The sequence below is a fragment of the Lemur catta genome, chromosome 10 (genome assembly GCF_020740605.2).
Source record: "Lemur catta isolate mLemCat1 chromosome 10, mLemCat1.pri, whole genome shotgun sequence".
Taxonomy (NCBI): Eukaryota; Metazoa; Chordata; class Mammalia; order Primates; family Lemuridae; genus Lemur; species Lemur catta.
In genome coordinates, this window is record NC_059137.1 from 18,692,539 (window position 1) to 18,719,834 (window position 27,296).

General features: G+C 44.7%; 1 protein-coding gene across 1 annotated transcript in view; it reads left to right on the forward strand.

Moving 5' to 3' along the window:
• The window catches only part of ASTN2 (astrotactin 2), an 808,895-nt gene extending 782,978 nt beyond the window's left edge, over positions 1-25,917 (forward strand). Inside the window, exons 21-23 of the mRNA XM_045563087.1 lie at positions 10,034-10,134; positions 11,822-12,005; positions 25,081-25,917. Coding sequence (XP_045419043.1) covers positions 10,034-10,134; positions 11,822-12,005; positions 25,081-25,318 — 523 coding nt within the window. The 3' untranslated portion in view covers positions 25,319-25,917. The remainder of the gene's footprint in view (positions 1-10,033; positions 10,135-11,821; positions 12,006-25,080) is intronic.
• The last annotated feature ends 1,379 nt before the right edge of the window (positions 25,918-27,296 follow it).

A 27,296-nucleotide genomic window follows, 5' to 3' on the forward strand; every position in this document is an offset into this window, starting at 1 on the left:
TGGACTTTGAGTGAGCGGGGGCCTGGCTGAACTACTACTACTATCTCTGCAGCCCTGGGAAAGTCAATCCACATTTCCAGGGCTCGCTTGCCTCCTTGTAAAATGGATTTAATAATACACGCCCCATAGGAAGTTGTAAAGAGAACAGAAGACAACTGTGTAAAACCTCCCAGCACTGTATCTGAGACAGCGTATGTGCCCAGGAAATGTGTATGGAATCTCTAAGGCCCTTTCACATCCATGACCATCTGGTTCTCACCGCATCTCTGTGGGGCTGTTGACAGGTAACTGAGGCACAGAGGGGTCAAATAGTACCACCAAAGCCACATAGCTGGTCAGCAACAAGGTGAAACTATAAATCATACCCTCTGTCTCTCAGTTCAACACACTTTTCCCAGTTATGCCTTTCTGAAAAATCATTTCTATAACCGAAGTCATTTTAAAAATTATTGTTTATATCTGGATTTCAGAGATTCTGTCCAGTATACAATAAAAATATTTTTAGAAGCTTAAAATTTGCTTTAAAGATCCCAGGGATACAAGTTGGATTGAAATAATTGGGCATTCTGTGCTTAATTTATTCCTTGACTTGGTACTATAAAGTTAGTCTGTGTCTGCTTTACCCTAAAACAACCTATTAAAGGATGGATATCTTCCAATTAAGAACTATAGTCCGTCCAACTCTATGTTATCGTTTAGTCCACCCTCTTAAAAAAGAGGAGGAGGAGGAAAAGGGGAGGAATGAGAAGAGGAAAGGACAGGATAAGACCAAGAAAAGGAAGGACTCACATATAATTGCTGATAAAGCCAAGCTAAGTGCCAACCTGAGTTTTTTTTTTCCAAGAGGGGCCAGGCTATATTTGATGAGTGAATGAATGAACTTAGATCACTTACAGCATCTTTGTATATTGGCTTATTCACTCTTCAAAGGCTTTCACATGGGAAAGGCAAGAATTGTCACCATTTTTCCATAGAAGAAAATGAGTCCTGTGGGTGGTTGACAACCCATTTTCAGCAGACAGAAGATGCATCAAGGTAGGGTCTAGTTCATGGTAGCCCTTGAATTCATAGCCAAGGCTTAGTCCACTGTTTTGAAAGAAGGAAGAAAGGACACACCTGAAGCAAATGTAGGAGCAAGAATACATTTTTGTTGATGAGCTTGTAGCACTACATCCCATTACTTGTTCATATGACCATCTTCCTGCTCTTCTGCGAGCTCCGTGAGAGCAAGGAGCACATTCTTCCTTTTTGTGGGTGTTTCTCCCCAATAGTGGCAAGACATATACAGAGTGGAGCTGCTGTGATAATCATTCTCTGCTCAGTCAGGGATTGGAGATACACTCAACACCCTTTAATTGTAATTCAGTTGTATACTTATTTGATTTTAAATGTCAATATTAGGCTCACGCCTGTAATCCTAGCACTCTGGGAGGCCAAGGTGGGAGGATCACTTGAGCTCAGGAGTTTGAGAACAGCCTGAGCAAGAAAGAGACCCCGTCTCTACAAGAAATAGAAAAATTAGCCAGGTGTGGTGGCCCGTACTTGTAGTCCCAGCTACTCAGGAGGCTGAGGAAGGAGAATCACTTAAGCTCAGGATGTGAGGTTGCAGTCAGCTATGATAACACCAACACACTCTACCTAGGGTGACAGAGTGAGACTCAGTCTCAAAAAATAAAAAAAAAAAAAAGTCAATATTGTAATCATTCCTTTCTGATTTCTGGCGTTCACAGCACTGTGAATTTTAGGGTGTTGCTCCCATACCAGTGAATTTCAGGGGCCTCAGCGGGTGGAGGAGTGGATGCCTAGTGCTGATTGCAGATTGCAGTCTCCAATGCCACAACTTAGCACCAACATGGGTTTCCAGACTTGGCCTTCCCCTTGAGCTCTGCTGCCAGCTCCCCACTCCCCTGGTTCTTTACCTGTTAGCTCATGCAGCTGGGGGAGTTGAAGGGAGTGCAAGTGGGGGTCGCTGATGTTTGCAGTCCAACCACAGATGGCCTCACCTTTGTCCCAGCCAGGGGCTCCCAATCACACCTCAGACTGGATTGTTTTGAAAGTAGAAACTAGGACCGGAGTCCTTACTACCATGATGGTCTCTCTGTACCAGGCACTGGAATTAAACATTTGTGCTGGCAGAAAACATGAGTTGTCAGCCTGAGTTGGGAGATAGGAAAGTCAGACTGTGGTGCCTGAGGGTGGAGAGGCTGCATGTTGAAGGGAGCAGGGATCCGTAGCAGCCCCTGGCCACTCACTCTCAAATCTCATGTTGGTATTTAAATGGAGATATTTTGCCTGGTGGCCAGCACCCAGCTTGGGGGAAACTTTGAACATCTGAATTCTGGCAGCCACTTCAGACTACTTGGCCCGGTGCCCTTATGGCCCAGGGTAGGAAACTGAGGCCAGAGCACATGGGACTTGCCAAAGCCACACTGCTCATTCAGAGTCATTACCCAAACTGGATATTTAACTGGCCATTGTGGCATTAGACCTGGAGTCAGAAGAGCTATGTAAGTTTGGCCCAGTCCCCTGAACTCTCTGAGCCTATCTGAAAAATGGGAATGCTTTCTAACCCTGGGATTAAATGCAATAATGTAAACAAAAATATCACGTTAAATATCATCAAAGCTCTACGTCGGGGTCAGCAAGATTTTCCCTAGACATCCAGATAGTAAATATTTTAGGCTTTGTGGGCCCTATGGTCTCTGACACAGTTAATCAAATCCTCCATTATAGTGTGAAAGCTTCTATAGAAAATGCATTAAAAACAAACAAGAAAAGAGCATGTCTGTTAAAACTTTATTTACGAAAACAGGCAGCAGGCCAGATTTGACCTGTGGGCTGTAGTTTGCTGACCCCGCTGTCAGTGTTTGGAAGTTGTTACAGTTACTGTTGATGATGTAACAAATGACCCCAAAACTTAGCAGCTTAAAACAACCATTTTATTTTGCTCATGGATTTGCAGGTCAGAAATTCAGATGGAACACAGCAGGTTGGGTTGTCTTTGCTCCGTGAAGTGTGGAGCCTCCACTGCAAGAATTCATATGCTGGGGGTGACCCGACTGCTTGGGCAGAATTGATGGGAAGGCTACCTTCCTCACCCATCTGGAGCCCAGGCACCAGGACAGCCCAAGCTCCTGCACATGGCCTTTCCATGTGGCTTGACTTCTTCACACCATAGTGGCCTCTAGGCAGCTGCATTTCTTATATGCAAGCTCAGGGTTCCAAGTGAGAATGTTTCTGTGAGCCAGGTGGAAGCTGCATCACCTTTTCACTACATGGACTCAGCAGCCACTCAGCATCCTTTCCATCGTGCTTTACGAGTCAGAACAGTCATGAGCCTGCCCACATCCAAGGTGAAATGCCAAAGAATTGGGGGGAAGGTTTGTTTTAAACCCATTGTAGAAGAGATTAATCCTGTAAACACACACATTGAATAAGAGTTAATGCTTACTTAGAACTGACCATGTGCCAAGCACTATTTCAAGTACTTTATTCCTCCACTATCCCTTTGAGATAGGTAATACTATCATACAGATTGTAAAGACAAGAAACACTGAAGAACAGAGAGGTTAACTAACTTGTGTAAGGTCATAAAAATAGTAGGATGTAGAACCAGCATTTGAACTCAGGTAGTTGGGTTTAAGAGTCTATTGTAACCACAACATGCCCTGACTCATTGTGATCATAAAGTTGAGAATCTTCTTTCTACTGCTTGAGTAGAGCTGGATTAAGAACCTGAGCCTTTGGACTGCACGGTGTCGGGTGTCTAGCAGTCTTCCCACCAATAATCAATCACAAACCTTATTGCACACTTGCCCTGGGTCCAGACTGTCTGGGAATCATGGGTAGTACAAGGGAAAAGGTATAATACTCAATTTTGTTCACAAGAAATCTAAAATATGGGTAGGGAGATTGAATTCTGATTTAATTCTCACAACCCCACAAGATGGAATATTTGTCACCATTTTACCGATAAGGAAACTGAGGCTTAATGGTTAAGTAGCTCCTTGGTACTGCTCTGGCGGAGTCCAGATTCAAACCCAGAATACTCCGATTTGCAAGTCCATGCTCTTTGTCACAGACTCCAGTGGAGAAAGGTCTGGAAGGAACAATGCTAGTTCTATCAGAGAACTAAAATCCTCAGTTCCTAGATATCAGATCCAGCCTATCCCTGCAGAGACGGGAGGCTAAGACTTAGAGTAGGGCGGTTAGGTGTCCCTGGCCATCCAGCTTCTCAGACCCAGGGCTGGAGCTGGAACCTGGTGTTTTTCCCACCATCCCTGACTGCCACACCGTGCTGGGAATGGCAGGGAAGGCAGCGATGGTGGTGGGGGTGCAAGGGGTGGGCGTGAGCTGATGGGAAGTTGTTTGCCAAAGCTGTGTGGGGGAAGGAGCATTTTACAAGACCAGGGCCTCTGGCCTGGAAACATCTGTTTCCCTTCAAATCAGCAAGGAGACTTTCGCCTCCCCAGAAAGCCTAAATCATGCGGCGGCTGGGGAAGAGCAGGCGTTGGCCTGGAGACTTCAATCGCATTCTCCTGTCCTCTCAGGGACCGAGGCCTGACGTGGGCCTCTGGGGCTCTGTCCCTGCTCTTACCCCCTGTCAGATCCGTGAGAAGCTCTCACCGACAATTAACTTCTCGGTTTCATTCTCTCACCCCTGCTGTGAGGAGGGCTGGGGGTCTTGGATGAGACCAACAACAGCTTCCTTTCTACCCACCCTCCTCTGATCTCCACTAGGGTCACTTACTCCAGGAGGAGGTGAAGCCAGAGCCCTGGGCAGTGGCATAAATAATAATGATAACAATAATGATAATAATGCCAATATTTATTGCTTGTTGGCAGCTTAGCCCATGCCAGGCATCACGCCGAGCACTCTCCGTTCTGTATCCTGTTTGATTCTAAGAGGTACCCTACACGGTGGATTTTAATATTATGATTCCCATTTTACAGGTGACTCATTCGAGACAATGTCTCACACACCCAATAAATGGGGAGCCAGAATTTAAAACCAAATTGTCTGATTCCACAGCCATGCCTTTAGTAGCTCTCCTGCCATTCCATCCCCTTTAATAACCCTTCAATCTAATCACCTTTTGTTCCATTTATAGAAGGAGAGACTGATTTCCAGAAAAGGGAAATGAACCTCATGAAGGATTGAGTCATTTATTCAGTGTGTCAGTCTTTCTGGCCAGTATTTTCTGAGCGTTTTGCACCAGATGTCGATGTTTAGAGCTGGGCAGAACCATATTCTGATCCTGAAGGCATTCACCTACTCACGGGGGCAAGAGAGAAGTGAACGGGCACTGGCCTAGCCCTGTGACGTGTGCACCGCGGGGCACAGGCCCTGCGTGACACGGGCACCGTGCAGGGAAGAAGGAGGCCTAAGCAGCTCTTCAGAGGAGTCAGAACAGGCTTCCCAGAGGAGATGAGGTTTGAGCGATGCTTGAAGGGCCAGGTGTTGAGGGTCAAGTGGAGAAGGGTAAGGGTGACCTAGACAGAGGGTGCTGCAGGTGCAAAGGCAGAGAAGTGGGGTCCATGTCTGGGGCCATCAGCACTGGACATGCCTCTACCATGAAGCAGAGCAGGAGGGGAAGGTCAGCAAACCAGCCTGGACCTTTGGCCAGAGCTTTTGTTCTCAATAATAGAGTACTGTCAAACGAATGAACATCAGAGAGCCACACTGGGGGCTTCAGGGGAAGGATTTTGTACTGAGGATGATGAAGATAATGATGAAGGTGATGAGGATTGTGTCCCGAGGATAACAATGTCCTGAAAGGGATGAAGAAACACTGGGAAATGCTTTGCATTTGAGTAGTCATCCCAAGGCATCTCCCCGTACTATTTGTTTGTTTTTCGTCTCAACTTCCCGATACACTGAGAACATATTACTTTAGGTACCCAAGATCTCACACCACAGTCTGCAGAAAAGCTGGGACCCAAACTCAGGTTTTCAGCCAGCTTGGCCAGTGTTCTTTCCTTGCCCTGAAACCGGGTCTGCGGGGAGGGATAGTGATGGTTTGGGCCTGGAGCTCCAGGTCCCTAAACAGCCCATCTAACTTTATCCTTGAGCCCCTGTGTTATAACAAGAGCGTCTCCTAAGTAGCTTGGAGCTCGGTCAGCCCCAGTGCAAGGGGCAGGGCAGTGTCTAGAAAGAGCAGGGGAGGAGCAGTCAGGAGAGTGACATTTTCCCTTCTGGGCCTTGGGTTCTGCCCCTGGAACATGAGGATTTGGACTTAGGTGATGGCTCAGGAGTTTTCGTTTAGATATTAGTGAGCCTTCGTGTGCTTCAGAGAGAAGATGACAAAACCGAGACAGGAGCTGACATCCTGATCCTCTGAGAAACACAGAGATCTGTTCTGTGTGTGTGTGTGTGTGTGTGTGTGTGTGTGTGTGTGTGTGTCTTTGTCTCTCTGCTCTGTGGGTTTGCATGTTGTATATACATGTGTCTCTCAGTCCCTCTCCACCCCCTCTCCCTATCTCTCTCTCCCTCTCTCTTCCTTCTCCACATCAGGGACCACCACTTTCTTCTCTTCACAAATAGCCCCTCCAGGCCCTGCCTGGTCCCCTAACAGCTTTCAGATGTGTCTCTGGAACCATTCTACAATTACAGCTGAGACAGGCAGAAAGCGCATGGCCTTGTGACTTTTGACCCAGGCCTGTGAGGTTGACATCTTCCTCTTTCTCCACCCCCCATCAGGGTGCCCTGAGGCCCCCTCCAGCCGGAGGCTTCCATTGACATGTTTGGTTACCAGAATAGCACAAATACAAGCTACCTTTTGGGGAGCAAAGATTGAACCGGGCCTGTTATTATGATCATTGTATCACTGAGTCTTGATCACTAACTGGTAAGATATGGACAATTTCACCCTGTGTTACAGCTGAGGAGACTGAGGCCCAGAGAAGGTGGAGGAACTTCCCAAAGTATATCCAGCTGGCAAGTGTAGAAGGCAAAGATTCTACCCAGGTTTTATAAGTTGAAAACCTAAGACTACTTCTTCCTCAGCATGCTGTCATCCATGCTGCTTGGCTAAGCAGAGAGGTGGTCCCAGACCCTCCTGGTGGATGAAATGTATTGCAGAAGCACCACAGAAACATAAGTGGCCTGTGGGAAAGTGGGGTTGAAAATATTCCAACTCCTCACATTTGAGTGTCCATTCACTACAAGCCTTCCATATGTCCCTCAGTTGAAATGCATCTCCTCTTCTTACTCTAAGAAATCGTATTTTAAAATGTGTACTCTTGCCCAAATAAGTGTTTATATATGGTCTTTATAAAAATCTTCTCTTTACAAGCCACTTTCTTATGTATCATCACTCCATGTAATCCTTGTGACAGCCATGCAGTGCTGGTGAAATTATCCCCATTTTTTTGATGGAGAAACTGAGATTGAGAAATGAAATGTGGTACACTCAGGTTCATTCATTTACCCAAATGCTTACTGAGTGCTGACCATGTGCGTAGTACTGTGTTAAATGACAGCAATATAGCCGTTCCCAAGCTGAAGCGTTCACCCTCTGGGACCTCAGGGTAGGGTGTGGGTCCTGCCTCTGCCACTTTCTAGATGGGTTGGGATGTGGCTGGTAAGTGCTTACAGGATGTTACTCTTCTTACCTCCCCACTTTGCCACTTGCTTGCTCTCACATCCTGGAGTGTCTTTATGATCTTGTTCCCAGTTCTTCTGTGTGGCTTTCCAACGATAAGTTACCTCACAGAGCGCTTACATTTCACATCTATCCATACTGAACCTGTGAGGTGGGCGACAGTCTCCCTGCCACAGATGCCAGGTGCAGAGAGCTGAAGTGAGCTCAGAGAAGGGCAGTGACTTGCCCAAGGTCACAGAGCAAGGAAGTAGAACTGGAATATGAACCCAGGCCTGGCCATCTTCAAGACCAGGCTCCTTGCTCTGTCACCCCTGCTTCCCTTGTAGCAAGAAGTTTTGACTCGTGATACCTTTTATTAAAACAACCTTTGAGACATCAAGCCATGGGGTGTCAAAGCTGGGAGGGCCATGGGGATACCCAGTTCAGAGCCTCTGAGCCAGGCAGTGGTGGAGCTGGAACAGCAAAATGGCAGCTGAGAGCAAAGAGTGTGGGTTTTAGAGTAAGACGGACCATGGTTTTGACGCCTTCATTCTCTGAATCTGTGACTTTGGACACATTGCTTAATGTTTTTGTCTTCAGTTTCCTCTTCTGAAAGATGGAGAAAGTGAGGGTGACTATTTTAGCACATTTTCTTTAGATTAGAAGAACATATGAGATGGCACTACTTCAACATATAATAGTTGGGGTTCAGCAAGTGTGGCTAATGGAATCACATTTGTGCAGAGCTGATATCCACAGGCCTGTGGGCAGAAGACAGTGGTTGACAGTGGTTGAACACATGGGCTTTGCAGTCAGACAAACCAAGGCTTAACTTGCCAGTCCCAGCAATTACCATGTGGTTCTGGGCAGGCTGCTTCCTCTCTCTGAGCCTCATGTATGAAATAAAGAGAGTAAGAGTACCTATCTTTTAGGATTACTTGGGGAAATTAATTATGATAATGTGGGTAAAACCCCTTAGCTCAGTGCTTGACATATCTTAAGGTCTTAGCACACATTGATTAATTTGTACAACCAACTTATACTTATTAAATGCCTAATATGTACAATCAGGGCTCACCATTCTGAAACTTGGCAATCATAGCACGTTGGAGTTCTGGGGCAGGACAAAAGGAAATAGGGCCACTAGGACAACAGTCTTTTCTACTTAACACAGGGAACCCTCTATCCATTCTACATTATTGCATCTAACCTTAAAGGCGGTGAAAAAGGCTGGCATGACACAGACAGGACAGTCAGATGTTCAACTCTCCTATTCAGACTGTTTCTGGCCTCTAAGGTTCATATCCTCTGAGAAAATCCCTCCTGGGCTCTATTTAAACCGCAGAACTTGGAGATCTGGGGATATGGAGGTCATAGAGCCTCCCCAAGGTAGGACAGAAGACAAAGGCTGCTCTAGAAAGAATTCTGTGCTCCGGATTAGATCCAAATCTATCAGGTCAGAGTTTTACCAGTTCTTCCCTTCTAAAGCCACATAGGCTATGTCTGCTCCCACCAATATAGCAGAGGGCTTCAGATGACATTGCAGAAAGGTGGGGACATGCCTTATAGCTAGAGTAACTCTCAGACTCCCTGTCATGGCCTCCACGGTCCCCACTGATGTCACTTCACTCCAGCCACACTGGCTGTCTATTCCTCCAATCGTCTGGGCTCCTTCTCTCCTCAGGGCTTTCCCACTTGGCTCTCCCTACCTGGAATGCTCTTCCCCCATGTCTTCCTCCCATAAACCGGGTCTTGCTCATTATTCAGGTCTCAGCTCAAACCTTCCCTCTTGATGAAGCCCTTCGCTGGACTACTCTATATACACTCCGTACCCCACATCAGTCTTTTTCACAGTATTCTGTTATATTCCCTGTTACACTTAACTGTTTTCTGACTTTTTGTTTACTATTTGATTAGCTTTATACAAGCAGGGACCTTAACTCCCTTGTTTGCCTTTATAACCTTAACACCTAAAATAGTTCCTGGCACATAGTTAATACTCAATAAGTATTTGTTAAGTGAATGAATAAAAAATATATAAATGAATATATCCAGCCATGTAGGTGGCCATTGGGACTCACTTCTCAGGCCTTAGACTCAGAGTCCTTGAGTTCAATCCCCTGTTCTGTCCCTTAGTAACTAAGACCGTGGAAAGATACACAATCTGAGTTTCAGTGTCCTCGTTGGTGAGATGTGGGTGATAATAAACCCCTGCCTTTTAGGCTTGCTTAATTGTGTTTTAGGAAATTATGTGCAAAGTGCCCAGAAGGCAGTCCATGCTCAATAAATGCTTTATAATTGCCATTCTTTTTCCTCCAGATTATTTCTCCGGCAGCCTGAGCATCCTTGTGTTCTTTCGACCACTACTCCTGTGCTATGATCTTGTGTTCCTCTTTGCAATTTCCATGTCAGGTCACAGCCTGGTGCTCTGTTTTCTTGCTGTGCCACAGGTTCACTCTGTATGCTGTGGATACACGGGGGAGGCACTCAGAGCTCAGCACGGTGACCCTGAGGACGGCCTGTCCGCTGGTGGATGACAATAAGGCAGAAGGTAGGTGACCCCTTTTTTCACCTCCCAGGTACCTCCCATATTTCCACTAAGTTCTGTACCCAACAGTCGCTTACGGCCAAGCACGCACACGCACACATATTGGCACAGGGAGAAGAAAGTGAAGGAACTAAGAGAGCAGGAGGAACATGGAGCTAAATTAATCAAAGCCATGAAGGAAAAGACTGAGATTGATTAGCAATATTTTGCCAGTGGAAAGATTTTCTCCTCTTTTATAGAGTTCACTCATGTTTTGACTTATAGTCCAAGCATGGTAGAGTCAGAGCCCCATGACTGTATTTTGTCCCTTTGCCTAGGCTTCTTAGGAACCAATCACTTTCTTCCACTTAAGTCAATGCTAGAGCTGGCAAGTACGTATCACCTTGAAGACTGTGTCACCTTGCTGTGCCCATGGTAGGCATTATTAGCAGATCACAGCACACTGTCCAGTCTAGCCCAGTGGGGGCCTCAGAATATTCAGCATAGAGCTACAGTCAGCGACTGTCAGTCAGAGTTAGCATGCAAGATTAAACCTTCTCACTGCTTCTGGTTCATACAGTTATACACGTCAAGCAAAAACATCTGAAAAAATACAACTAATCCATTCGACCCACCATATACTTTGTTCTTGGGCAATGTGTAGATACGTTTTCTACGTTAAGACTAGCAAAATTTGATGGTAGCTCATCAGCCCTGGTGGGCTACTTCAGTTATTTCCCCCCAACAACTCTGGTATAAGGAATGCCGTAGAGACATGGTCTCCACCTTTTAGGATTTCACATTATGGGTGGGGAGACAGACATTTCCACAAATGGCTCAATCATAAGCTCTATAATAAATGTTTTATGTATAACCAGTTAAGATGAGACAGTGAATTATTACATCTCAAAGGCAAAAGGGATTTGAGATAGTTTCCTGGTAATTTTAAAAATTATAATTTCAAAATGATACATGCACATAGTTAAAAAATAATAAAAAAATAAAAATCAGAGTAGAAAATAGTGCAAAGTGAATGTTCCTCTCATCCTGACCCTAAGCCCTCAGATTATCCTGGAAGTAGTAATGACTTGGGGACACATATAGATTTTGATCAGAGTTTTCAAAGCTGAAAGAACGTGCCTTCTGTGCATGATGAATTTAGGTTACATTGATTAGTAGGAATGACTGAAGCAGTAGGAATGGCCATGAATGACAAGCAGAAGAGTCTGGATTGTCTTTGAAAGGTTTTTGAACAGGAACCTGACAGGCCTGGTCACAGAAATGTGTTGGAAATATTACAGAGGGGAGACAGAAGGAGAGTGTAGAGATGAGCCCAAGAGAGTTTATTTAACCCTCTGCACCTGTTTAAAATTTTGTGTTAAATCACAGGCATGATAATTATATTAATAATTAAGCTTGCAATTATGAGCGCTAGCTTTGTACCAGCCCCGTGTTGAGTGCTCAGCATCCACTTTTTAACTCAGTCCTGCAATGCGCCTCCAGAGTAGACCTCATTATCTGCAGCTGATAGAGAAGAGAACTGAACACAAGTAGTCAATGACATATTCGGGATGGAATCAAGGCTTGTCTGCCCCCAGACGCCATGCAAGTGAACTCCCTCACAACTGTGCCTTCCGTGTCACAAGCCATGCTTCTAGCCTTACGTTTTCCCGCTGCCCAGTGGTCTGTTTCTGAACTTCTTCCCTCTCAGAAATAGCTGACAAGATCTACAACCTGTACAATGGGTACACGAGTGGAAAGGAGCAGCAGACTGCCTACAACACACTGATGGAGGTCTCGGCCTCCATGCTTTTCCGGGTCCAGCATCACTACAACTCCCACTACGAGAAGTTTGGCGACTTTGTCTGGAGGAGTGAGGACGAGCTGGGGCCCAGGTACGGGCGCATGAGTGTGAGTGGAGAAGCAAGTTATTCTTGCTTCTAGTTGACTTTACTGGACCCTTTCCCCAGAGGCTGAGAACGGCCTTTTGTAGATAAGTCAGGGTAGTGATCACCTTAGTCGTTGCAAGGCTAAAGATGAGAAAGGTACAGAGAGTATGAAAGAATCTTGAGATTTGAGCTTCTTACACTCCTGGAATGTCAGACAGGGAAGGGACATCAGTGCTCTTTGGATCAGTTATTCTCCTTGCTCATCTCCCACCTCCAGTTTTACAGATGAGAAATTTAGGCTCCTTGAAGGGCTGTGCCCTAACCACAGAGGGGCACAGTGACAGGGCCATGCTCCATAATCCAGGGCCTTTCTCACTCTTCCTTAAGAAATCTGAGTTTTTCTAGAGTAAATAGCTATGACCTTGACTGAAGTCCATTAGTGACCATGACTAAAGAAATTTGTGAATTCAACATGTATTAAGGCATTATTTTTTGTCCCCAGCAGTGACTGCATCAGTCACTGTGCAAGGAGCCTGTGAATGGTTCAAACAGGACTAAGGTACCGTCAGTATCTTCTAGAGCTTCATAAAATAGTATATGAGATGACGGTTGCATTTCATGTCTTGCATCTAACAAAAACATTCATTTAGCACATACTTAATAGCCTCTTATACGGTGGTGGTTGACAATGCAAGGGGAAAAGGTAGAAATGGTCTCTGTCTACAAATAGCTCCTGGTTGCAGGGAGTTAAATAAAGAATTACATAGGATAATTAAGTGTCATGAGAGAAGAACAGAACTGTTTGGAACATGACACATAAGCATCTGGTCTGGGTAACCCAGTGAAGGCTACACTGGGGCTGAGACGCACGCCTAACGTTTGATTGGGGTAAGGTAAGTGGTGATGAGGAGAGATGTTTGGGGCAGAGGAACCAGCCTAGGAGATGCTCACAGGAGAGAATGTTATGAGAGCAGGGGTTTTCTTCTTAACTTTCAATGATTTGCCTGCCACCTTTATGATTTTCGCCATCTCACCATACAATACATACTTTATTTGTTTGATAGTTCTTTCTTAGATTTACTTCTTATTTAAAATGTATTTGAAAAGGAAATACTGTATCATCTTGTAAAGAGAAAACCAGCACCATTTACCCTTAATAGAAAATTAAACCTAACCCTTCAATACAATGGTACAGCAACAACAACAACAGAATAGAACAAAACAAAAAACAAAAAACAATGTCCTTTAATCCTAGCAGGGCCTGAGGCTGTCCCTTAAAAGGGAGATTAGCAGTAGAAATGTTAAAGACACAACCACAAACCAACATTTTCTTTTTAAAGTTATCCAAAGAAGGGGAAAGAATGAAAGAGGTAATATCACTCTATTTTGTAAATGTGATTCATTCTCATTTAATATTGGGTCTGTGATTATCCTGGGTACCACCTAAAATCCTTTCCCCTACCCCTGAGGAACTGGGTCTACACTTTGGTAAACACCGTGTTGGGAGGAATTGTAGGATTTCCCTGTAGTTGAAGCAAAGAGCATGACAGCAGGAGTGAGAAGAGATAAGAAGGGGGAGGTTGGCAGGGGCCAGATCCTCACTGCCCTTTAAATTGGGTTAAGGAGTTCGGATTATCTCTCTAGGGTAATGGCAAGCTTTTCAAATGTTTTTCATGTGGTGGGGTGGGGGGGGCAGTGACACTATCAGACCTTCAGGGGAGAAAGACCCCTTTGGCTGCAGTTGGAAGCCTGGAGTAGAGGGATCAAGGCAAGGAGGAGGCAGTGAGGCCCAGAGGCTCTTGTGATAATAGTTCTGGGGAGACAATGTAGTATTTCAGGCCAGGGTAGCATTGGTGCATGGGAAAGAATTGCATGACTCCCAGAAATACTTAGTGGGCAGCACTTCTTGCTTTAAAAAGCTTCCAAATGACTCTGAAAGGTATTCCTGCCATTTTTTGGGTGATAGGGAAGTGGAGGTCTCATGGGGTTAAATGAGATGCCCAGAGTCGCACAGGGTTTGTCATGGAGGCTGTCTTGAGCTCTCACCCTGAGCCCTCATACCACTTGCAATGGCCCTTCAAGGATTTGAGGCCCTTAAGGGATGAGATGAGAGCTTAGTCAAGGGATAAAACGGATCTCGCCGTGGGGCAGACCTTATCAGTTCTCTTGGGTCCTGGACTTTAACCTTCTCCCTTTCACATGAAAGGAAGTTCTTTAGATAAAAGCTAAAGGAGGGCAGACAGGCAGGCAGAAGCCCAGAGCCCTAGATGAAAGCTGCCCTTGAGTCATCTCGGCTGCCATCTTGCCTGTGGACAGAGAAGGCGTCCCACTTTATTGGGCTTTCCCACAGGACTCAGGGAGTTCGGGTGGAAGCTAAAACAGAGCTCCACTCCTGACTTTGTCTTTACAACCTGCTTGGATCCTTTATGACCCTCCAGGACATAAATCTTCTGGAATGGCTGCCTGGCCGCCCACAGAGGCAGGGCAGCCCACTTGGTAATGGACTGTGATAACCTGCTGACCTCCAGCCAGCCAGTCACCAGCCTCTGTCAGCCAACCCTGCCCATGTCACCCAGCTTCCTCCTTCTTCATCTTTTTAGTCTCCAGGGGGCGGGGATCTGAGATTGCTCCAACATCCCACACTGGCAGTAGGCCTTGGGGGGGCTGCATCCTCATTTTCCTTGGCATGGCCAGTGAACTCACCAGGCGGGCTTGGGCTCTGCCCATTTCTGGCCCCCAGCCTCCGCATCTAGGAAATGATCAGGATGAACTAGTACGGTGGTATTTTTTTAATAAGTGGAATATTTTCCCCTAAATAAATCTTACACAGAACCCCAGGCCGTAGCTAGAATGCTACCTCCTCAGAGAATTCTCTAAAATTTCCACCCACCCTTTCTATCACACCCTCGTGTTTTAATTCTCTTCCTTATACTTACTAGTTTTAGTGTTTTATATCACTCATGTGTTTACTTATGTTTTATCTCTCTTTCCCACTACAGTGTAAGTTATGCATAGTTAGCGATCCCTTATGTCCTATTCACTTTTGTAAGTAGGTGCTAAATAATTACTTGTTGAATAATTGGATAATGGGATGAGTAAATGTGTGGGCCAGATGACTACAGGGTTGTTCTGGCAGGAGCTCGAGTGGGTGGCCTGAAACCCCACCTTCTGGGTCTCCTCTTCTATACCCCTTCACCCCACCCAACACCAAGCATCTCTTAAGTCTCCTTGAACTCCCAAAGATCTACAGATCACAGTTGGAAACAACTGAATTCCACGAACTTTGAGGTCTTCTAACATTCTAAAACATAAAATGTCCTTACAAATATTAAAAAACTTGAAGAGATCTCACACTTCATTAATTGATTGATTAATTGATTCGTTTAATGTGCTAAGTTTGTGCCAGGCCCTGTGCTCCAGGCTGGAAATAAAAGCATGAAGAAGACAGATCATGCCTTTATAAGGCTCAGCATATAGTGAGGAAAAGACTGGTTGGCAGGCAGTTGCAGTGGACGTGTCACAAGATGCATGTGCATGGAAGGGTGTTTCAGAGCAGTGCTTTTCAAACTTTAATGTGCCTGAGAATCACCTGGGGACCTTGTTAAAACTCAAATTGACTCAGTAGTATGGGATGGATCTGAGATTCTGCATTTCTAACAAGCTCTCAAGTGATGTCCATGTTGCTGGTCCAAAAAGCATGCTTGGAGTGATCAGGTTCCAGGTACAGATAGCTGGAGCAGCTAATTCAGACCTGGAGCTCAAAGAAGAACCCCTGAGCAAGAAAGAGAAGGTTATGCTTAGAACCAAAGAATGAGAAAGGGTCCTTCAGGCGGAAGGCTGAGAGTGAGTGCTCTCATCAGAAGGAACAACCAGTGCAAAGATGAAGGAGGGGCGGGCAAGAGAATGTATTTCGGCCAGGAAGTATAAACTCTTACTGGAGAAGAGAGTTCGAGGTGAGAGGGAAAAGGTAAAACAAAACAAAACAAGACTGGATTGTTTAGCAGGGACAGATTACAGTGGCTCTTGTGAGTTCTGTTCAGGAGTTTGTCTTTTCTCCCAGAAGCCACGTGAAAGTTTTAAACAGAGGAGAGATTTGGGTACATTTGCTCTGCCTCTCAAGGGTTACCAAGCGTGTAGAACTTCAAAGTGGAAAAAAGAGAGAACAAGACATTTCTCCAAAGTCAGGAGTCCAGGGCTTATGTCCTTGCTTTGTCACTCACTTACTTGCTGTGTGACCTTGGACAAATTCCATCCCATTCTGGACCTCATTTATAACATAAAAGGGCTTCACTCCAAAGTCCGTCCCAGCTGAGAAGCCAAGGAACCAGAAAGCCCTGAAGGTCCTAGAGACCAGAAGACAGGCTCACCATGGGTGTCTTTTCACCTCCAGCCCAGTATGTCCTGTTGCTCAGGGACCCACGTTGGCTAGAATGAAAAGAGCTTTTCCCAAGAACACACTGAGGACTGGTGTCACGGGATAAGCTCCATCAGGATTCTCTTGGCCTGTACAGTCACCAAACCCCAAAATGTTTTCAATTCCTCTCTAGATGTGTGGTCATATACCCCTGTAAGATTTAGTGACAAAAGGGTGTCTCTTACCTCTGCCTAATAAATCTGTCAAGCCAGTGTCCCCCAGAGCCTGGTTCTCATGACAACTACAGGTTACTGCAAACAGCTGCTCAAAGAAGACCTGCTGACACCAGCTGTCCCAGCCATAAGGTTCCTATTAGAAACCTACTTAAAAAAACTGAGATCATTAGTGGCCAGGGACCAGAATTTTCTCTGGTCAGAACATCCTTGACCACTCTTGGGCTTCTCTACACTTTCAGTTATATTTGATCAAATTGATAGAGAGAAGAAAGAAAGCACTTGAAGGGATTTTATTTCAATGAAATTGATCTATCTAGACTAGGAATGGTATATTTATGATATCAGCCCCTTTTCCTTCTATGGCAGACATTACTAATAGATCACAGAAATCATCCCAGGCTGGGTTCAGCCTGAGATCTTTCTCAACATAGCAAGACATCTGAAAAGAGTTGACACATCCACTGCTATGTTCTTAGTGAAAATAAGCAAACCTGGAGTGTCATTCATTGTATATTCTTCCAAGACTTCATTACTTTCCTTCTTAAGATATATTGCATTAACTCTTTTAGAATTTTTAAGATACTGGGAATAAGAGCAGAGTTAGGCTTTTAGGGTCATATTCCTATAATCTCAGATCCACTTTTAATTTTTTTCTACATACTTTGACTTTTCTAAAATGAGGATGGATTATTCACAGTGGATGAGCACATTAAGTGTTGTATTCTTTCTTCTTTTCTTAAAAGGCTATTATTAAAGCAATGACATCTCATAATGAAGATATCTTAGAATGGAGAAATACTAACAAAGCCCATTATGACTTTAAACAAATGTCCCATGAATCTGTTTTCCCACTGAGAGTACATAGCAAGGTTAGTTATCATCTTGAAGTTCCTATCACCTCCAACTGAAATAGTTTTGGGTCAGTTGAGAGACTCAGTTGTTCTTACCATCAGTCAAGGATGTTTTAAAAAGTCTCATGATTTCTTATGAGGGAACAAGGAGAAGAGGAAATCAAATGCAGACATTTTCACTGGTAACCTTACATATCACATATCAAACCTGGTGTTGAAGATATATATCCAGTGGCAGTTCCTGAGCTTCTGACTTTCTGTTTGATAGGGGTGATCTGAGGCTAAATTTGATGTAGGTTATTCTGAAAGCATCCCTGGTGCACTACTGGGAAGTCATAAAACCATGGCCTCATTGCACAAATTCATCATACCAGCTTTAATATATATGTGTATATATTCATGTTTTCAAAATGGAAATGCCTTTAATGCATTTTGTTCCAAAACAATTCTTGCTCATTCTATAACATCCAAATGCTATAGAAGTATGTAAAATAGAAAATGAAAATTTTACACTTCTGAATCCCTATCCCAAGCCTATCCCAGAGATTAGATTAACATTGTACATACACCTTTGCATACATAGATATGGATGTGCATGAAAATAGGGAAACAGATACAGGCTTGAGGATATGTCTATGTCTACAAACTCATCTCCATCATCTCTGCTATGTTTAACAAATATGTAGAGTATACTATGTTCTATTATCTGCCTATTTCCACTTAACGTATGCTGTGTAAGTTTTTTCTCATGGGTGTATACGTAAATGTTGTCTTTTTAAAGGCCCCTTTGGCAATGTAAAATATATGAATGTATCACACATTAGTTCTCTCTCTCTTTCTTTCCTTCCTTTCTTCCCTTTTTTTTTTTTTTTTTCTCATTCTGTTGCCCAGGCCAGAGTGCATGGCATGATTACAGCTCATTGTAATTTCTAACTCCTAACTCCTGGGCTCAAGCAATCCTTCACCTCAGCCTCCCCAGTAGCTAAGACGACAGGAACACACCACCACTCCCATCTATTTTATTATTATTTATTTTTATTTTTTTTGTAGAGACAGGGTCTTTCTATGTTGACCAGGCTGGTGTCAAACTTGTGGCCTCAAGTGATCCTCCTGCCTCAGCCTCCCAAAGTTGCTGGGATTATAGATGTGAGCCACCGCACCTGGCCTAGTCTAGTTCTCTATTAAAGACCAACTAGATTTCTTCCAATTTCTTTTCTATTACAAACAAATCTACGTAAACATTTTGCCCATTTGCTTGATTATTTCCTTAGGTCCACAAGATGCTCTTGTGCCATTTAATTCCCTTCATTACTCATGCTAGAGATTGCTGTATTTTGAAAACTCAAGGCTGAAAATTTCCTCAATTCAAGTCAATTTGCATTTATGAATGCCTTCTTCTTGCACAGTCAGGAGCTGGACACCAGAGACACCCTACATTGTCCAAGTGGGAAATATTACTTGAGTACCTATTCAAGGCCCAGTCATTTACATATTATTTTATATGCTGAACGATAGATTTTGAAGATGAAGCAACAGAGAATCAGTTATGTAAGTTGTTGAAGCTTACACAGCTAGTAAGTGTCAGACCCAAATTCAAAATACTGTCTTCTATGTCAAACCACTGTCCTGTTCAGTATAACACATTGTATTCCGAGGTATGCACACAGCTAGCAGAGAACATGATATGGATCTCAATAGGAAGATAAAATGCTTCAGCAGCAAAAGGGAAAACGTAACTTACGATAGCTGGGAAGATCTGGAAGACTTCCTGAAGAGGAAATTTTAGCATGATTTTGAAGCACGAATAGAACCTCATCGAAAGGGGTCCTCTCATCTCAGGAATTCAATTCTTTGGCACTCATGTAACAGCAAGTTCTGTTGTGAACTGCTCGTCAGATGGTAGTTCTCTGTGAACCAAGTCTCCTATGCGTTTTGGATTAAAAATAACCAACCAACCAACCAACCAACCAACAACCAACACCTGCTCCAATTCCCACTATTAGATAGTCCTCTCTAAAACGTACTTGATTTGATCACCTTCAGTGATGGGAGCCCACTACCATATAGAAGAACCCATTCTACATTTACAGGACTCTAGTTTTATGTCTTTTATTATATTGAGCCAAATTTGGCTTCTGTTAATTTTAGGGTGGTTTTGTCAATAATGCTTGGGTGCCTTTGCAGCAGAGATTTAAGTCCCTGTTCTGTCACACTGTCACCCTTTTCAAATCACAAGACTGGCCTAAGACTCACTTTTACCACCTGTAGACTAGGAATAAAGTATGCACCCCAAAATTGTGGTGAGGATTAAATTTAAGATGATGTTACATAGGTACAGTGTCTGGCACATGGAGGATACTACATCAGTTATAGCCATTATCATCCCTGACCCTCAGTTTTTTGCCCACTTGTCTTCAGTTGCTAGAACAAGGTAATCATTTGCCTAAATCCCCTCTGCTGTGGACACACTCTATTCCTGCCTCCAGCTCAGAAGGCTTGCTTTCTTTTTTTTTTTTTTTTTTTTTGAGACAGAGTCTCACTCTCTTGCCCGGGCTAGAGTGCCGTGGCGTCAGCCTTGCTCACAGCAACCTCAGACTCCTGGGCTCAGGCAATCCTCCTGCCTCAGCCTCCCGAGTAGCTAGGACTACAGGCATGCGCCACCATGCCCAGCTAATTTTTCTATATATATTTTTAGCTGTCCGTATAATTTCTTCCTGTGTTTAGTAGAGACGGAGTTTCGCTCTTGCTCAGGCTGATCTGGAACTCCTGAGCTCAAATAATCCGCCAGCCTCGGCCTCCCAGAGTGCCAGAGTGCTAGGATTACAGGCGTGAGCCACCGCACCCGGCCAGAAGGCTTGCTTTTGAGATGCCCTTCAGCATCACGATCTGGCTGCAGTTACATATCTCCCTTTTACCAGGTGTGATTAGGGTTCCCCAGATATAGCCTGACTAGGGTAGCACAAATGGAATCATTACTTCCCTTAATCTCTACCCTCTCCACTTCTAAAGGTTGTGTTCCAATTTTTGCCTTTACTCTCATTAAGCTTAGAGACATTTAAGCTCAATTGAAGGAGGCAGGGAGGAGGGAGAGAGGCCAATGGGAACATTTGCTTACTGCCTCTCTTCTTTTTCTCCATGTCAGGGCCCTTTAGAAATTGAGTCTCTGTCTGATAACTGTGTCAACAGCTGATTGGGTAGTGGTACTAGGAATAGAATGATCGGTTGAAGGTTCTACAGTTCCGAGCCTAGTGGCATCTGGGCCCAGCCCCTGACTCCTTCACAAGCAGTCCCTGTCTTGATCTTGCCTGCTGATACAACAATAAATTAATGTGTGATGCCCTTTCTTCACCTCTTGCTTCCTATTCCAGCAGTCCTGAGTCCTATCTCCAATGAGGAAGATTTCATTTCTGGTATTTGAGAAAAGTGGTCACTCTGGCCTATGATTTCTCCGCAGGGAAAACTTGAAGCATGCCTGGCCTTTGATTTATGGATCTCCACTGCCTACGATTTATTACCCTTCACTTTCACCTTTGGTCTCTCTCATTCCCTCTCCTCTCCAGCCTTTGAGCACCTCCAGCCCTTCTCTCCTTGGCTTCTCCTGAATTCTCCTGTCTTTGTTTTGTAAATGCAAACATTGATTTAGCGCCTGGCCTGTTATGCACAAAGTCCTGTGCTGGATGCCTTTGACAGTTGTTACATTTCAGCATAACAACAGCCTGACAAAATAAATATCTCTATTCTCATTTTAATGAGAAAACAGGGTCAGAGAGGTAAAGTGACTTGCCCTAATGGGCTCTAAAGCTTGTGTGCTTTCTACTCTAATATGCTACTTTGAATCATGGCTAACATTTACTTAGAGCTAATCAAATTATCCATATTATCTCATCCTCCCAAGAACACTGTTATTGTTCCCAATTTACTGATGCCACAACTAAGAGTTAGCACCATGGAAGAACGTGCTCACCATTCACATAGCTGTGAGTTATAAAGCTATGATTTGACTCCGGAACTCCAGAGCCAAGCACTTCATCTTGACTCTATGCCAGTGGTCCCCAAATTTTTGGCACCAGGGACCAGTTTCATGGAAGACAATTTTTCCATGAACTGGGTTGGGGGGTGGGGGGAGGCACAGCTCAGGCGGTGATGGATACTGGGCTGCAGCCCAGGGGTTGGGAACCACAGCTCTGTGCAGTCAGGAGCCCTTGTTCTTGCTTTGCCATTGTTACTAACTAATCATTTTCTCACTCCTAACCTCAGTTTCCCCATCCATACAAAAGGAGGCTTTGTCCAGTTGAGTTCAAAGATTCTCTGTGAGAAAGTGGCTGGGCTTTGAAGGCATAGCATTTGGGCATGCTGGAAGAATTATCTTTTCCAAACTCATTTTGTATTTATTACTTATTTTTGTGACAGTCTGGATCAGACAATGACTCTCCATTGCCCAAAGAAAGAAGTCCAAATACTTCAGCATGGCTTAGCAGAGTCTGGGTGGTCTGATCTCTGCCAAGTGCCCTGGTCTCCCTCCCATTCCCTGCACTGGCCATTGCAAACAACTGGTGGTCTGTGCTCTCTCTGGTCTCACTTGGGATGGGCTATTTCCTCTGCCTTCTCATTGACCTGAAAAAACTGTCTCATCATTGAAGACCTAACTCGGGTACAAAGCCCTCTGAGAAGACGTCTCTGAGCCCCCAAACTGACGACTTGGTGCCCATCTTATATATTCCCATAGTACCCTACATTTTCTTCAACCCAGCACTCCGCCCCTGAGTTAGAGAGGCTGTTGATATTTCTGTCTCCTGTCACTGACTTATAAAAGACACTTAAGTCTTAAACCGGGTCATATCTATCCCCAGGGCGTGGGACACAAAGGATACCCTAATAATGTAATGAAGATGATGATGATGGTGGTGCTAATGATGATGATGATATTTTATAACATGTATCAGGTGCTTCCTATGTGCCAAACACTTTTCTAAGAGTTTCACATGTCTTAACTTACTTAATCCTCACTATAACCCTCTGAGGTGAACCATATTCCCTTTTCATAGATGAACAAACAGAGAAAATAAGCAGCTTTTTTTTTTTCCCACCGGTATGGAGACTGTCTCCACGTGGAACCCACTTTTCTCTACATTCCGGCATCTTCAAGATGCCCGGCATCCAGGAAGGCTACACGAGGGGCTCTCTCTCCTGCTGTCCTCTCCATGTGTTCTTCTTTATCTGACACCAGCACCCCTAAGTGCAATGATGGGAAACAGCTAACACCTGGATGTGCCCTTGACCTGGTGTCTGGCTGCCAGGTTTGCCTCCCTCCACTCATTTCTCCTCGAGGCAACCAGAAATATTTTTAAACAGTTCAGTTCCAAACCTGTTTACTTTGCTTCTTGAAATCTTTCACTATGTGAGAACTTACTCTTGAGACAATAATCATAGATGACATTTATTGAGGGCTTACAATAGATTTGTTATTCGTTTTCAATTATTTTTATCTTATTTATTTATTTATTTATTTATTTTAGAGACAGGGTCTTGCTCTGTCGCCCAGGCTGGATTGCGGTGCCTCGATTGTAGCTCACTGCAACTCAAACTCCCAAGCTCAAGTGTTCTTCCTGCCTCAGCCTCCCAGGTAGCTAGGACTGTGTTCACACAGCTCTATTGTTCTCTTGTCACTAGCATTGTAATCTCCATCTGTCTGTCTTTCCCACCGTATCAGAAGCTCCACCATATACTACATGCTCAATAAACGAGCAAGGAATCACTTTATCTCCTTCAGCTTCACAACAGCCCTGCTTTTCACATAAAGAAACAGGTTTAGAGATGTTCATGTCAATTTCCCAAGGACACAGAGTTATTAGGGAACAGAGCAAGAACCCAGATGAGGAAGGGGGAAAAATAACCCCCTCAGGCTCCTCTTGAGGGGGCACTTGCCCAAGAGGAGAGAGGCGTGTGGATAGAGCGTGATTATGGAGTGATGAATTCTTGGCACCTCAGGAAATATTCCGCCCAAGTGGTGAACTATACAAAGAGGACTTTTTGAAAGGCACCTCATAAATCGTGCCCACAAAACATACACACATAAGCCTGGTCCCTTTTCAGCTGCCATGCAGGTGCCTAACACAGTCTCCTGTTTGTGGGATCTGTTGTCGTAAAACTCCTTCAGGGGGGCATAGAGAGGACAGCAGGAGAGAGAGCCTCTCGTGTAGCCTCCCAGGGTGCCTGGGCATCTTGGAGATGCTGGAATGTGGAGAAAAGTGGGTTCCACATGGAGATGGACACCTTGACCCTGAAGCTGACTCATAGTGTGACCTGGGAAAAGGACATTCCATTCCCTCTCTAAGCCTTGGTTTCAACATTTTAAATCAGAGTCGGTCAGACTAGGTTACTGGTTCTCATCTGGGGTGACTTTGCTCCCCAACGAGCATTTGGCAATGTCTGGAGACAGTTTTATTGTCACGACTGAGGCAGAGGCTGTATTGGTGGTGGGTTGAGGCCCTGGAATGCTATTAAACATCCTACAGGATCACTCCCACAACAAAAAATCATCCAGCCCAAAATGTTGAAAACTTAGGTGATCTCAAAGATCCTCCCTAGCTTTGTCTGTGCAGCCTTCAGGTCTCTCACAGATCCTCTCTGGTGCTGGATCTGGGGCTCTGGATAAATTTCTAGTGATGACCACCAGAGTACAGAATAATCCTTGCTAAGACCAGTGTTCAGTGTGATCTCGATCCTGAGGCATCGTTACAATAATTCTTTGTAATAGTACCTATCATTTATTAGAAGCTTACTCTGTGCCGGGCATTGGGCATTTCTCATACTCAACTTATGAGGATGAGACCATCCTCACTCTCTTAGAGACAGGAAAAAAAATGAGATACAGAGAAGTTGAGTTGGAGACATATATATTTAGGCATTGAGGAAAGAGAATCACAGAGGGAAAGATTTCCAAATTTCCTAACTAGGAGAAAAGAGTTTACAAAGCAAGAAAACAGGCGGTTGGACAGGGTCTTTGGGGGTGTTCTGGCCTAGATTCCAGTGCTCAACTGCAATGGTCACCTTGGCGTTTGACCTGGTTAAGTTATGTCATTACTCGGAGCTGTGCTTGGGTACCTCACCCATTAAATGGGGGTGGAAAGAATAATACACTCAGGACTGATGTGAAAACTAAATACAATTTTTTATTTTTATTTTATTTTTTTCGTGGTGTTTCTAGAAATGAATAAATGCATTTTTTGAGATGTGTGTAAAGTGCATACCCAGTGTCTAGCTAGCACATGGTAAGTGTCAATAAGTTCTAGTTATTATCGTTGTTTTTTTATCGTTATTATAATCATTTCTATTTGGTCAGAGGTCCCAAGGCTGGTGACCTTCTAACTCCTAGGGTTCCCATATCCTAGAAGTGAAAATTCGAGGTCAAAGTCTATACCTCTCTTTCATTTTGTATACATTGCACAATTAACGTGGACAGGTTCTAAGGTAATTTTTGAATAGGTGTTTGAAATACCACACTCAGGTCAGGAATGGATAGGAAACTGTTGGGACGAGAAGTTCTCATTTGTTCATTGCCCCTTTACTCACCACCTGAAAGGCCTCACCCTGGCTCTGGGCACCGTCCTTAATCACTGCCATCTTGTCTTGCCTTTCAGGAAGGCCCACCTGATCCTGCGGCGGCTGGAGAGGGTGAGCAGCCACTGCTCCAGCCTCCTGCGAAGCGCCTACATCCAGAGCCGCGTGGACACGGTGCCCTATCTCTTCTGCCGCAGCGAGGAGGTCCGGCCTGCAGGCATGGTGTGGTACAGCATCCTCAAGGACACCAAAATCACATGTGAGGAGAAGATGGTGTCCATGGCCCGCAACACGTACGGGGAGTCCAAGGGCCGGTGAGGGGGGGTGCTGCCCTCCGTGAGCACAGAGACTCTCCGCGGGAGGGGAGCAGTATTCTCGTGGATCCTGGGGCCTGGGTGGGCTGGGGGACAGCTGAGGATGGGCCTGGCAGAGGAAGCTTGCCAGCGAGGCCAAAGCAAACTGTTTCTCCTGTGGATAGCGGACTAAGAACTTTGTAACCAATGGAATTATTCACTTTTCTCTATCTTTTATTTTTTCTAAGATATTATTTGAGCCTATGAAAAGTCCCTCCTTTTTAAACCTTTTCTTATGGATGGCAGTCAGTCCTGAGGCAGGAGCTTTCAGGTGGAGACCAAGCGGCCTTTCCTCTTCTTCCTCCCTCCTGCCACACTCAGCTTCCTTCCTTCCCTAGACCCTTGGAGAAGACCTGTGGAGAGACAGTTTTACCTCTTCAGCATCAGGAAGGAAGCCCTGGGGATTGTTGCAGTGAGGAAGCTTGGGTCTTTAAGGACTTCTCTTTTATTTTTCTCCCCAGACGTTACTGAGTTTGCAGGACCCCTGCCTCTTCCTGCTACCTATGGGTCTGCCCAGAGTCCCTGCAGGACTTTCCATGCATTAAAAATTCCTATTGTCTCTCTTCTGCTTGGGTGGTGTTTCTTAGCCATTGTGTTGGGGGACCTCTGTTTATTCACTCAAGGAATATTTATGGAGTATCTATTATGGCCAGGCACAGGGCATGCAAATAAAGACAGGGAAGCTTCTTTCCCTCAGGGAACTTACGGCGCAGTGGAAATTGTAGAGAAGCAGTCTAGTGATTTCAAGCCATGATGGAGGAAGAGTGGAGGTTAGAGGACAGAGGAACCGTGAACTCATTGATGGGTCATGACACACACTGGAGATGTACTGAAATGCTTCCTCGAAAAAGTGATGCTTAAGCCCAAAGGATGAGGAGGAATGAGCCAGACAGGTAGAAAGGATGGGATTTGCTCTAGGCAGAGGGGATGCCATGAACAAAAGCCCAGAGGGAAGAGAAAATTTAACACATGCAAGCACTTTCATTGAGAATAGAGATCAAGTTGGGAAGTGGGGAGGCTGGAGGCTTGGCAGGGCATTGGAAGCTTTGGACAAGAAGTTTGACAGTATCTGGAAGTAACCAGGAGCCTCTGCAGAACTTTAACAAATGACTAAACTAGTCAACTTGCTCTTTAAGAAAAATCACTCTAGGTCGGGGTGAAGGATGAATTGTAGAAAGCCCCAGAGAGATGGTGGCCATTGACATTTTCCAGACAAGAGGTGATGGCAGCTTGGATGCTGTGGTCATGAGGGAGACACTCCAGCATCGGAATCTCCTTTTATTCATCTTCTTTTAAAACAGCTTTATTGAGGTATAATCTCCTTTTAAATGGTAATTGTGCTGCTTCCAAGGTGTTCCCTGGAAGGGTAATGAGTACGAAGAGGCATTATAAATTCTTAACACCCTTGTATTAGCCCAGATAAGCTAGCTAGTTAGAAGGATGTGGGTCAGGTGTGTCAATAATGAAAAGACGACACCTGTTAAAGAGAATGGAGCAAGGCATGGTGGGTATTCAGAAGAAAAGACGCTGAATGACGGCAAAATGTAAGCAGTTAAAAGTATGCCTCCTTTCCGATCTGGTGAGTACTGATAAAATCAACAGTCCCCTTCCTGAAAACCTGCATGTTGAGGCTTTTTCCCCCAGGGCTTGGATTCATATGGGGAAAGTGGGTAATATAAGGGAAACAAGGCAGAAAGGGATTCTTTCCAACGTAGGAGCCCTAGGGAGCATCTCCACCTCCAACAACCTAAGCTCCAAGATGCTCTTCCAAGTTGTATTATCATTGGGTTTATGTTCCTGCAAGTATACAGGTGGAGTTTCTAAATGCCTCTCATGTATACCCTTTCCTAAGCCCGGGGTCCTAGGCCTTCACTAAGCTATGAGATTGCTGTGGCTTTCCACTGCCATGACCCAACCTGAGAAAAATTTGCTTAACAGTTGCA